The sequence below is a fragment of the Haematobia irritans genome, chromosome 3 (genome assembly GCF_050003625.1).
Source record: "Haematobia irritans isolate KBUSLIRL chromosome 3, ASM5000362v1, whole genome shotgun sequence".
Lineage (NCBI taxonomy): Eukaryota > Metazoa > Arthropoda > Insecta > Diptera > Muscidae > Haematobia > Haematobia irritans.
The window spans coordinates 197,027,977-197,042,576 of NC_134399.1; the positions used below are offsets into that span (position 1 = coordinate 197,027,977).

At 33.5% G+C, this 14,600-nt stretch overlaps 1 protein-coding gene across 2 annotated transcripts in view; it reads left to right on the forward strand.

Annotated features, from left to right (window-relative positions):
- Nucleotides 1-14,600, forward strand: part of Sh (Potassium voltage-gated channel protein Shaker) — a 695,621-nt gene that overhangs the window by 622,290 nt on the left and 58,731 nt on the right. Inside the window, exons 10-11 of one of the 2 annotated variants that reach the window (XM_075301323.1) lie at nucleotides 8,297-8,487; nucleotides 9,136-9,591. The exons of the other annotated variant lie outside the window; for it this stretch is intronic. Of the exons in view, the coding sequence (XP_075157438.1) occupies nucleotides 8,297-8,487; nucleotides 9,136-9,584 (640 nt within the window). The 3' untranslated portion in view covers nucleotides 9,585-9,591. The remainder of the gene's footprint in view (nucleotides 1-8,296; nucleotides 8,488-9,135; nucleotides 9,592-14,600) is intronic. 2 annotated transcript variants of the gene reach the window in all.

The following is a 14,600-nucleotide window of genomic DNA, read 5'->3' on the forward strand; positions in this document are numbered from 1 at the left end:
TAATATGTATTTAGTATTAGCGACGCCATCTATGTGTCAGATCGGGGACTTATTAGCCAACCTGTTATTTTTCAAAATAGGCTCAAATCGTCTAATCAACTTTATTTTCAAGATCAATTCTTAACGCAAAAAAATTCGAAATTTCTGCTTTAAAGAATAAAATTAGATTTTCAGATAGAGAGGGGAAGTGTATGCCGATGAAATATAGTACATCTCATGTATCCAAACCAAGGATAAATAGCATTTTTGAAATTGCACGGAATCTGCTTCGAAAACGTTAAATAGTCCTTTTTTCATATTATAACAATTTTAATGCGAGCAAATTGCATATGAAGAGTTTTTCGTTTTGATTAAGGCCTTTTCCTATTTGCCTATGAAAGATATCCGCCATAATTAAATGATTAACATGTTCGCTTGCCATGCAGATTATCATGGTTAAATTCAGTTATTTCCCTAAATAAATCTGAAATTTATAAACCTGCTCAAGTGAGCCAATCATTCCCTCGAGTATAACGTCTGAGAAAGACCTTAGAAGGAATCTAACTAATGCTGGATTTTTTACCTTATACCAAAATCTTACTGATACGAAATTTCAGGAAGACTGGAACCAAAATCGTATCGGTGTCTTGAAAATGTTAATTAAATAGAATTATGGACATTGAAGGCTAGGCCGACCCAGCTAATGATGATCACATCTAGCAATGCGTGCCCCAGGATCTGTCTCATTCAGACGTACAGTGGAGAGCAAAAGCGAGTGCATGTCGACCACTTAGGAGTATGCTTTATTCGCTCAATAAAAACTGTCTATTGAGTCCAATTGCTATAAACTTTATTTAATTTATACTTTATTTCCCGATAAACAAAACTGTAAATTCATATAAATTATATACCTATACCAATGCAATTATGAAAATAAAATAAAAGTAAGTCTGAGTCCTGTTTTGCACTTAATGCATAATACATTAAAATCAAATGTCTTAGTATTTAGCCCATAGTCCTTTATTTCTAATTATGGTTTTATCTTGTCTTGACCATACTTCTACTTTTAAGTTTTTTTATTATTTCTTTTGGAATATCCGACTAATTCAGCTGAACTTGGCCCTAGATCTCATTGCTTTGTTTGGTGCTCTTTGGTGTAATCACCAAGCACATTTTAACCAGAGACCATAAATTCTCAATGGGATTGAAATGGAGGCTTTGTGGTAGCCTTTTGAGCATTTGAGAACTATGATCCGAAAACAATTTCCTTACTATTTTGTAAGTATGTTTTGGTTTGCCATCTTTTTTAAATACAACATGATCCTCTAGGTAGGCACAAACCTCCACAAATTCAGGCAAATTTGATTGCATAATATCAAGGTAGTCCCATTATACCCTGCACCACACTGTGGAACAGGGTATTATAAGTTAGTACATTTGTTTGCAACACCCAGAAGGAGACGACATAGATACATGGTGTCTTTCGCAATAAATCTCAGGGTGGGTCCCTGAGTCGATATAACCATGTCCGTCTGCCCGTCCCTCCGTCCGTCCGTCTGTCTGTGAACACATTTTTGTGGTCAAAGTCTAGGTCGCAATTTAAGTCCAATCGCCTTCCAATTTGGCACATGTTCCAAATTTGGGTCGGATTTTGGAAGAAATCGGTTCAGATTTAGATATAGCTCCCATATATATCTTTCGCCCGATATGCACTAATATGGACCCAGCAGCCAGAGTTTTATACCGATTTGCTTGAAATTTTGTACAAACATAAAACTTAGTCGTATAGTCAAGTGTGCAAAGTTTGATTGAAATCGGTTAAGATTTAGATATAGCTCCCATATATATCTTTCGCCCGATATGGACTTATATGGCCCCAGAAGCCAGATTTTTGGCCGAATTTGGTTGAAATTTTGCACTAGGAGTACAATTAGTCGTATAGTCAAGTGTGCAAAATTTGATTGAAATCGGTTCAGATTTAGATATAGCTCCCATATATATCTTTCGCCCGATATGGACTAATATGGTCCTAAAAGCCAGAGTTTTAGCCCAATTTGGTTTAAATTTTGCACAGGGAGTAGATTTAGCATTGTAGCTATGTGTGCCAAATTTGGTTGAAATCGATTCAGATTTAGATATAGCTCCCATATATATCTTTCGCCCGATATGCACTTATATGGACCCAGAAGCCAGAGTTTTATCCCGATTAGCTTGAAATTTTGCACAAGGAGTACAATTGGTAGTATAGTCATGTGTGCCAAATTTGATTGAAATCGGTTCAGATTTAGATATAGCTTCCATATATATTTTTCGCCCAGAAGCCAGAGTTTTATCCCAATTTGGTTGAAATTTTGCACTAAGAGTACTATTAGTAATATAGTCATGTGTGCCAAATTTGATTAAAATCGGTTCAGATTTAGATATAGCTCCCATATATATGTTTTTCTGATTTCGACAAAAATGGTCAAAATACCAACATTTTCCTTGTCAAATCGCCACTGCTTAGCCGAAAAGTTGTAAAAATTACTCTCATTTTCCTAAACTTCTAATACATATATATCGAGCGATAAATCATAAATAAACTTTTGCGAAGTTTCCTTAAAATTGCTTCAGATTTAAATGTTTCTCATATTTTTTTACTTAAATTGTGTTCCACCCTAGTGCATTAGCCAACTTAAATTTTGAGTCTATAGATTTTGTAAAAGTCTATCAAATTCTGTCCAAATCAAGTGATGTTTAAATGTATGTATTTGGGACAAACCTTTATATATAGCACCCAACATATTTGACGGATGTGATATGGTATCGAAAATTTAGATCTACAAAGTGGATCAGGGTATAATATAGTCGGCCCCGCCCGACTTTAGACTTTCCTTACTTGTTTTTTCATGATTCCTTTAACACTAATCAACGGCTAAGTGTGTCACCATCCCCGTACCATGAAGCTTCCCCTTCTATGTTTTACGGTTTGTGTGATGTGGCGTTCTTTGGGAGACTTTGTCATTAACAGTAATGTTCGGAGCTCGTTACCAGTAATGTTGTATTTATTTTGATTTCATCTGACCATTTAACTTATTTCCAGTCATCAACGACCCAATCTCTGTGGGCCTTACTAGACATTTTCTCTTTAATAAAGATTGCAAAAAGTGAAAAAATTTACTCGGTTTTGCCCCCCGCTGTACTTATTAACGTTATGTGGTATATTATCTGCATAGACAAGTATTCGCCACAGGATATTGGGCTTTCACAAAAAACAAATGCTATTTTATTCGAGAGAAATGTACCAATCGTCTGAACTATTATTTAAAAAAAATTACAAAAGTGTAAACTTTATGAACAATGAAAACTCTCAAACTTGTCCATCCTGAAAAGTGAACACCTCTCAAAAGTGGGCAATTGTCATGAGACTTTTGCTATATAAACTTACTGACATTAATCTCTCATAACTCTCAAATGGTATAAATTAAAGTAAAAAAGTGCCAACTTTATCAACACTTACATCTTCAGTAAAACCTCTCAAAATTGGCCACTCTAAAAACCGAACACCTCTCAAAAGTGAACAATTGTCGTTAGACTCCCAAATATGGACAAAAGTTAGGCCACCGAGATTGTCCAATTTTGAGAAGTTACACAGTAATATAATTTGTATTAAAATATAAGGTGTAGTTAAAGTGAGATCCCTGAAATTGCATCGTTGTGACGCTCTCATAGAAGACTCCGTTTCTATTGGTAAAAAACTTACATGGTGGATTTTCATAAGCCTCGCTTGAATATTTCAGCGAATATTTCACCAACAAAATTTTTTGACATGGAAATGGCATTTGCTTAGAGCCAGTTCCTGACTATAAACTGGATGCATAAGAACCTTCCAATTAGGTTCCTAGATATGCTGGCGAGTCCAGTCAACAATTTCCGTCTATTTTCAAATCTTCTTCTATAGGCCAAATCCGTCCGTATTTCAGGCAATTGTTTCCTTCAGACGGTCCAAGTGTTGGTAGTACAATTCCGTATTAAGAATTTTGCTGTGCGGGACCGCCTCATAGTATATAATTCCTTCGCCCCATACACATTTCCATAATTAGCGTTTTCAAATGCCAGTACTAAACCGCTTTCGAAAATGGGTCGATTTGTTTGCAATCTCAATCAATGATTCGCAGATGGAATTCGTGAACATGAGGTTTTTGTTTAGCGTTAACTCGGGTGACACACATACATCGATATTCTTTAGGTATCCAGCCTTATTCAAATGGTTGTCAAAGGGGGTTTTAATCAATCTTTAGCTCTTGGTTCATCGAACAAGTACTTACATGACGGCTGGACTCTACAGTGGTCATTATTTCTTTGAACATTAATATTACCGGAACGGAATCGAGGAAGAATGACTTATATGTACATGATTTGCTTTTACAGTATCAGGACCACAAATGCTATTCACATTTTCAGCCGTTCTTTGCCTTATCGAAGAAAAAACTTAAAAAAATAGCGAATCTTCCCTTCGCTAGTGTTCATATTTGAGGCCCATTCCAATTTTGATCCATTCCTATTTTTTTGTAGATATTTACCAACAAATATCAGCAGATAGACGATTGTTAAACATAATTTTTTCAGATATTCTTTATTCGTGGAGATATTTCTAAATCGTATCTAATCGAATCGTGTCATATCTCACTTTTATTCTCAGCTTTATTCATCTATTTGAGGCCCATTCCAATGTTGGGCGTTATTAGAAACAATCGATAAATATCTATTTTTTTGTAGATATTTACCAACAAATATCAGCAGATAGACGATTTTTACGATTTTTAAATATATTTTTTTCAGATATTCTTTTTTCGTGGAAATAATATTTTTGTTTCGTATCTAATCGAATCGTGTCATAATTTTAATCTCAGCTTTATTTATTATCCATTTAAACCAACCTGTGTAGTAACTAATTTACAGTGATATATATATCAGGAGTTCCATGGAAATATACGCTCCTGTCCTGAACTGCTTTCATTATTCATATGTCGTTGAACCTCCTATTTAAAATGGGAAATAATTTTCTTTACAAAATTTTGACATTGAAGTGGAATAAATTTCACGTTCTATTAATATCTAAATATGTACATCTAAACAGTGATGTTAGTATGACTCTCCACTGTCTCTTAAGAGTAAATCTTATACTCACCGTGTTGTTTTTATTACTTCCTTCTCAACAATCTCATATGGGGCTTTATCTAGCTCTTCAACAGTACATAGTTTTGATATGTTTTGTGATTAAACGAGTTCAGTTCGTTGAAATATAATGGATGAGTAGTATTGTTCTCTTTTGAAATCTTATACTCACTACGTTACTTTCACTAAAGAGTAAATCTTATACTGACCTTCCATTGTCTCTCATCAGTCTTATATGGGCCTCCATCTAACTCTTTAACAGCACATAATTTTTATTTGTTTTGAGATTAAGCGAAATGAGTTCCTTACATTATAACATAGGAGTATTAAGGTTATCTCTTGAAATCTTATACTCACCATTTTGTATTTATTACTCCCTTCCACTTTCTCTTAATAGGCTTATATGGGCCTTCAAAATTTTGACATTGAAATTGTGCTCCACTGTCTCTTAAGAGTAAATCTTATACTCACCGTGTTGTTTTTATTAGTACCTTCTCAGCAATCTCATATGGGCATTTATCCTGCTCTTCAACAGAACATGATATTGATATGTTTTGTGATTAAGCGAGATCATCGGTTTGTTGAAATATAATAGATGAGTAGTATGGTTCTCTTTTGAAATCTTATACTCACTACGTTATTTTCACTAAAGAGTAAATCTTATACTCACCATGTTGTTTTTATTAATCCCTTCCACTGTCTCTCAACAGTCTTATATGGGCCTCCATCTAACTCTTTAACAGCACATAATTTTGATATGTTTTGAGATTAAGCGAAATGAGTTCCTTATAATATAACATAGGAGTAGTAAGGTTATCTCTTGAAATCTTATACTCACCACTTTGTATTTATTACTCCCTGCCACTATCTCCTAATAGGCTTATATAGGCCTTCATGTAGCTCTTCAACATCAGATGAATTTGATATATTTTATCACTAGGCGAAATGAGTTTATTGTATAATAACAAACGAGTACTACTTCGAATTGCAAAAACCAATAGCATGATATGCTAGTTATAATAAATATTTTACGATTAATAAAATATTTTAAAAATGAATATTTTTTAAATATTCCAATTTTCTTCAATAAATTTAAATGACTATTTGTTAAAATCTAAAAAAATATTTATTTCCCCCTAATAATATTCCTTTTTCTAACAGATCTTTTATACCACATATTTCCCTCCTTATAAAAATCCCATCGGTCCTATAGTCCTCATATACCATTAAGCCATTATCTATGTATCGCTAGAACTTTTTTTTTTCAATAACCACACTTGGTAATTGGAAGAAAAAAAAAATATATATATTTTTTTTTTTCAAATATTTAAAAATTTCTCATATATTCAAATGTATAACAATTCAAGCTAGTCCTGAGAGATAAGTGATTTAATTGTAGTTCATAACAATTAAAGAAAATGACACACATTTTAAAATCTATTAACTAAATTCTCAGATTATCGTCAATACCAAGGATCAAGGATTTTCGAATGCTGATGGATTTTCGAAAATATCGAAAACAAAAAGTTCTTAAAGCGATATGGCAATAATGGTTTGGTCTATACGGTACCGGGGGTTTCGATTGCATTTATCTGCAATGACTATTCAGTTGAAAACTAACCATATATATAAAATAATAAAAATCTATTTTATGGGTAATGGTAATGGTAAAATACCATAATGGTAATGGTAAAATACCATAACTTTCTACACAGAAAAAAATGCACGGAAATTTTTTCAATTAAAGTCTTAATTAAGTTTTACAAAGTATTCAATAAAATATTTTATTGTTTCAACCAATTTTTTAATTGAAACAAAAATCAATCACAAAAATTAATAGTATCAATTAATTTTTGGATCCATTAATTTTTTAATTGACTTTTAATTAATTTTTTAATTGATAAAATACTATCATTTCTGTGATTGAAGACATTTCAATTACAAAATTAATTGGATCAAAATAATTTCGTGATTGAATCAGAAAAAAAAAGTTTTTGTGTGTGGTAATATTTAAGAAGACTTCTTGTTTTCTTATGGGACCACATCATTACTTACATATATAAACCTTTGGTTGTCAACTTACCTATAATTGCAACAATGACTAGTTCCCCAAATTTATTGGACAGAAAAAACAAAATCATCGAAAATGTCCCATAGATAATAGATCACTCAAAAAAGGTTTTATTTCCACATAAAATTTTTCTTCTTACTTTCCCAAAATATTTCACTTCGTGACATGGATAATATCACTCAAATAGTTTTTTTTTTTATTTTTTCAAATTATCGTCCACAATCTCATTGTACTACTCACGCATTGGTCACTCTCTTTCTCAATAACTTTATCTCTGCCATTTTTGTCTCTTGCTCTCTCGCCGTTTGTTATCAGCGATATTCATTAAACATACTTTTGAATTCGTTTGTTAGTATTAATCATTTTTAACATTAAGATTTCTTGTTCCTGTCTATATCTCTCTCTCTATGTCTATAACCCTTAACTCTCTAACTATCTCTCAATATAAATACATACTTACCTTTTTCTTATAATAAATATTTACATGAAACATATAAATACATTTAATATTTGTCTTATATACATATATTTTATATAAAAACGAAAACTACATAAGATATTATTAACAACTTTTTTAATAAGACATTTTTTTACAAAACCAATACTAAAAAAAATTAAAGTTCAAAATTTTTGCTCCATAATTTATATTATATTTGTATTTTCATTTTGTTTTTTTATCGTTCGTTCGTTTATATACATCGTACGTACTCTCTCTTCTCTCTCTTCATACCAAAAATCAAATCAATAAATTAAAAACCCGAAACAAATCTATCAAATCAAAATGAAATGAAATGAAATGAAAAACGAAATATCTCGAAAAACGAAAAAAAAACTTTCAATAATTTTTCATATGCTAAAAAAAACAATGAAAATCCAAACAAAATCGTTACTCTTTCTAACCGTAAACAAATTACTGATCTTCCCTACCCCCCAACTACCTCCACCAATGGCAAAAACAAAAATCAAAACGCCTGCATTCAATGCATTCAATATCTTCGAAAACAAAACGATCGTTTATGCCTTTGAAAAACAAAAAAAAAACTGAATAACAAAAAACTCATCTATGTGTGTGTGTGTGTGCGTATTCAGGCCGGTCGGAGTTTGGGGTAAAATTGTGGGATCACTGTGTGCCATTGCTGGTGTCTTGACAATCGCTCTACCGGTACCGGTTATTGTCAGTAATTTCAATTATTTCTATCACCGTGAAACGGATCAAGAGGAGATGCAGAGCCAAAACTTCAATCATGTTACTAGTTGTCCATATTTACCTGGTACATTAGGTAAGTTAAAGTTTGATTTTTCTATCACCAAAATTTTGCTCTTTCCAATATTTTCTTTTAAACCGCTTTTTAATAACACCAACAACACAAAGTAAAAGATAAACACTTCAACAGATATACTAACAAGTAATAAATTAGAGAGAAAGACGAGTGCAGTATAGATTTTCCTCTCTCTCTCTCGCTCGCTCTTAAACACCTGTAGCTTAGACAAGTTATAATACACCAACATTTTTCTATTTTAGATACATTAGGCTTTTATTATTTACCCGTTTTTGAACACACTTAAAATAACCCAACTGCTCCCAATAAACTTTTAAATATACAGTTATGCTTAGAATTTGTTTATTTATTTTAAACTCACATTTGCTCAATTTATCTCTTTTTCTTTTTTTTACTCCCATACCACCAACAACAAAAACAACAAATCAATACAAACCAAAATAATATGAATTGAATTTGTTCGCTAAATCGCAATCAACAAACGAAACGAAACAAACAAACACTCAACTCGTTTAAATACTCTCTCATTCACTTCTCTCTCACAAATATATGTAAATACATACTCATCAACTATACTGAACTCTCTACTACTTTATCACAACTTTGTAATTGTAACCGCCCACACGTTACTCCTTGTTATCCAAGTAGGTCAACATTTAAAGAAATCATCGTTATCTGAGTCCTCATCAGATATGATGGATTTGGATGATGGTATAGAGTCAACGCCGGGACTGACTGATACGCATCCTGGACGTTCGATGGTTCCATTTTTGGGAGCCACCCATCAACATACTCATATAGCTCCAACAGCAGCAGCCGCCGCCGCCACAGCAGCCGCTAATAATATGACGACGACGACGGCGATATCTGCTACAACCACAACCCTGCCAGCAACGCCTCAGCAACAGCAACAAATGCCGACGCCAGAAAAGCAACTGCAACAGCAGCAGCAACAACAGTTGCAACAGCTGCAACAGCAACAGATCCAGTTGCAAAATGGCTATAAACAATCTGCCATTAGTGTTACCAGCAGCGGTAACATTCAGACCCATAGGCATAATAATGCTTTGGCAGTTAGTATTGAAACCGACGTTTGACTACTGGGTAAGTGGGTATTCATTTTTCGTATTATTTATATACATATAGAAAACTGTCTTGTGTTAATTAATGTAAATTATATAATTTTTTATAAATAAATACAAAACAAAAATGATCTCTTATCCTGTCTATTGTGTGTGTATGATTCATATTAGTGATGCATACGAGTGCATAGAATATTATATACATATATTCTCTTTTGACTTATGCAAGTTGAGTGTTTAAAAATAGCTGTCTCTTTTTCATACTCTCACTCTCATGCAAGTGATTCTTTTCTATCATAGCATTCATTGCTTTAGCAAAATGAGTAAGTGTTGCAACACATTAATATCGGTGGGCGATTGTCGTTTTATATTTTCAAAGGTGTCTACTATTGAGGGAATTATTATTAGCTATTAGCTAATGTCAATTAATTCAAATATTAAGTAAAAAATTTAGATTTGGTAAATTAATACCGTTATTAATTTTTCAAGGTAACTGTAAAATTTATATATGATATTATTTTGTTGAAAACTTAATAAGAACTTTAATCTTCCAGAATAATATACAATTTTTGAGTTTTGTATATTTTTATGAAATGCAATGTATAATTTTTTTATGAAAATTATAATAAAATGAATCTATATCAAATCATGTATATTTTTATCTATTGTAATGCAAAAATGTTTATGGCAAAAAATCTCTATTCATGCTGTTAAAGTAAAATAATAAATCTATAATAATTTATTCTTTTGTTAAATAATCGAACAATTTTAAAAACCATAAACTGTCATATGTTTCTCCAAAAAATTAATAAAAATGAATCGAATAAATAATAGGAAATAGTTTCGCCAAACGAACGCCGAACTTTAATGTGAGTTTACACCTAAATTATTTTATTGAATATATTCTTCTTAATTAAAATATGGTTTTCAAATAAACCAAGGCATTCCTTGTTTTAAATTCATTTTAGATATATATAATAATAAAATAACAAAAGGTTTACCCTGAAGATTACCAAAAATCTAGCTGAATTTAATTATGATATTACCATCTTCATTGAAATTAGCTTCTCTTGTAGCAAAAATTTATTAAAAACACTAAATTATATGAAATATCACTTAGCAAGTATTAAACCAAACATGTAATTTTTTTTTCGTTTCGGTTCATTTCAAATTATTTCATAACACAAACGTTTACTTCCTAAGGTTTCCTATCACCCAATATTTACATATATGACCGTATTATCCTTTATTATACCCTGCGCAACACTGTGCAACAGGGTATTATAAGTTAGTGCATATGTTTGCAACACCCAGAAGGAGACGAGATAGACACATGGTGTCTTTGGCAATAACGCTCATGGTGGGTCCCTGACTCGATCTAGCCATGTCCGTCTGTCCGTCGGTCTGTGAACACATTTTTGTGATCAAAGTCTAGGTCGCATTTTAAAACCAATCGCCTTCCAATTCTGCACAAGTTCCTGTTTTGGATCAGAATAGAACCCTATTGATTTTGGAAGAAATTGGTTCAGATTTAGACATAGCTCCCATATAACAGGTTGGCTGATAAGTCCCCGGTCTAACAAAGAAAAACACATTTTTTTGTCAAAATTCGTTTTTATTATTCAACATAGAGCGATACAACGATTATAACGACCTTCCAATTTTTTGATACCATTTTGGTAGTACTCCTTCGGTTTTGTCTCAAAATAGGCCTCAGTTTCGGCGATCACCTCTTCATTGCAGCCAATTTTTTTTCCCTGCGAGCATCCTTTTGAGGTCTGAGAACAAGAAAAAGTCGCTGGGGCCAGATCTGGAGAATACGGTGGGTGGGGAAGCAATTCGAAGGCCAATTCATGAATTTTTGCCATCGTTCTCAATTACTTGTGGCACGGTGCGTTGTCTTGGTGGAACAACACTTTTTTCTTCTTCATCATATGGGGCCGTTTTGCCGCGATTTCGACGCTCCAGTAACGCCATATAATAGTCACTCTTGATGGTTTTTCCCTTCTCAAGATAATCGATAAAAATTATTCCATGCGCATCCCAAAAAACAGAGGCCATTACTTTGCCAGCGGACTTTTGAGTCTTTCCAGGCTTCGGAGACGGTTCAGCGGTCGCTGTTCACACAGCCGACTGTCGATTGGACTCAGCAGTGTAGTGATAGAGCCATGTTTCATCCATTGTCACATATCGACGGAAAAACTCGGGTGTATTACGAGTTAACAGCTGCAAACACCGCTCAGAATCATCAAAACGTTGTTGTTTTTAGTCAAATGTGAGCTCGCGCGGCACCCATTTTGCACAGAGCTTCCGCATATCCAAATATTGATGAATGATATGACCAACACGTTCCTTTGATATCTTTAAGGCCTCTGCTATCTCGATCAACTTCATTTTACGGTCATTCAAAATCATTTTGTGGATTTTTTTGATGTTATCGTCGGTAACCACCTCTTTCGGGTGTCCACTGCGTTCACCGTCCACCGTGCTCATTTCACCACGCTTGAATTTTGCATACCAATCAATTATTATTGATTTCCCTGGGGCAGAGTCCGGAAACTCATTCTCAAGCCAAGTGTTTGCTTCCACCGTATTTTTTCCCTTCAGAAAACAGTATTTTATCAAAAGACGAAATTCCTTTTTTTCCATTTTTTTCACAATAACAAAAGTTGCTTCACAAAAGACGCTCTATTTCACAAACTAATTGACTTACAGACGTCAAATTTTGACACGAATCAATTGAAGGTTGGTACTATATAAAATAATATGCATTTAATACTAGCGACGCCATCTATGTGTCAGACCGGGGACTTATACCTGTTATATCTTTCGCTCGATATACACTTCTATGGACCCAGAAGCCAGAGTTTTATCCTGATTTGCTTGAAATTTTGCATAAACGTAACACTTGGTCGCATAGTCAAGTGTGCAAAATTTGATTGAAATCGGTTCAGATTTAGATATAGCTCCCATATATATCATTCGCCCGATATGCACTTATATGGACCCAGAAGCCAGAGTTTTATCCTGATTTGCTTGAAATTTTGCACCAGGAGTACAATTAGTATTGTAGTCAAGTGTGCTAAATTTTATTGAAATCTGTTCAGATTTAGATATAGCTCCCATATATATCTTTCGCCCGATTTTCCGTCATATGACCACAGAATTCAAAGTTGTAGTCCGATTTACGTGAAATTTTGCACAGGGAGTAGAATTAAAATACTAAGTATGCATGTCAAATTTGGTTGAAATCGGTTCAGATTACTATATAGCTTCCATATATATGCTTTTCCGATTTGTGCAAAAATGGCCAAAATACCCACATTTTCCTTATAAAATCGCCACTGCTAAGTTGAAAACTTGTAAAAGTGACTCAAATTTTCCTTTGTTTCTAATACATATCTATCGACCGATAAGTCATAAATACACTTTTGCGAAGTTGCCTCAAAATTGGTTCAGATTAAAATGTTTCCCATAGTGTACCATCCCAGGGCGTTAGCCGACTTAAATTGTAAGTCTATAGATTATAAATTTTGTTCAGATGGAGTCAGATTTAAATGTATGTATTTGGGACAACAACCTTTATATATAGCACCCAACACATTTGACGGATTTGATATAGTATCGAAAATGCGGATTTACAAAGTGGTGCAGGGTATAATATAGTCGGCCCCGCCCGACTTTAGACTTTCGTTACTTGTTTAAAAGTAATTTCATTACCTCCTTATTTCTATTGACAAAAATTAAGAAGCTAAGAGTTAATCCACGTCGAAAGTAGTAAAAGAACAAGTATATACAGCACTAAGTTCGGCCGGGCCGAATCTTAAATACCCACCACCATGAAATAAATATTAGGGTTTCCTTTGAAATTTCAGGAGGGATTGAGGACTTGAGGACACTTCCCGAAGATAAATTTAAAGATTTCACCTATGAGGACTAGATCAGATTCTGGATTTATAAGAACCATTTTTGTTTAAGTTTTAGAGGAATCATTAACATCTCTTGTAAGTGTGCAAGAAAATTATAAAATAATGTCTTGATTTGAAATCTTAAATCTGTAGAAGTAAAATTTGGAAATTTTACATTGAGTTTCAAACAATTTTCTTGATCAGTGCGCCTTCTACACCCTCAAGAAGTGAAGTCGGTCTATATGGAGGCATTACCAAATGGACCGATAAAAACTTAATCCGATACACGTTTTTGTGAGCCTAAAATACGAGAATATTTACAATTTCAAGCAAATCGGATAAAAACTACGGTTTCTAGAAACCCAAGAAGTAAAATCGGGAGATCGGTCTATTTATACCAAAACATGGACCGATACTCACAATTTTTGACACACGTATTTGTGGTCCTACAATACCTCTAGATTTCCAATTTCAGGTAAATTGAATAAAAACTGCGGTTTCTATAAGCTCAAGAAGTAAAATCGGGAGATCGGTCTATATGGGGGCTATACCAAAACATGGACTGATACTCACAATTTTTGGCACATCTCTTTATGGTCATAAAATACCTCTAGATTTCAAATTTCAGGCAAATTGAATAAAAACTGCGGTTTCTATAAGCCCAAGAAGTAAAATCGGGAGATCGGTCTATATGGGGGCTATACCAAAATATGGACCGATACTCACAATTTTTGACACACGTATTTGTGGTCCTACAATACCTCTAGATTTCAAATTTCAGGCAAATTGAATAAAAACTACGATTTCTTTAAGCCCAAGACCCCAAATCGGGAGGTCGGTTTATATGGGGACTATATCAAAACATGGACCGATATAGCCCATCTTCGAACTTGACCTGCCCGCAGACAAAAGACGAGCTTGTGCAAAATTTCAGCATGATTCCTTCATTATTGAAGACTGTAGCGTGATTACAACAGACAGACAGACAGACGGACAGACGGACAGACGGACATCGTTATATCGTCTTAGAATTTCTCCCTGATCAAGAATATATATACTTTATATAGTCGGAAATCGATATTTCGATGTGTTACACACACAATGACAAACTTATTATACCCCC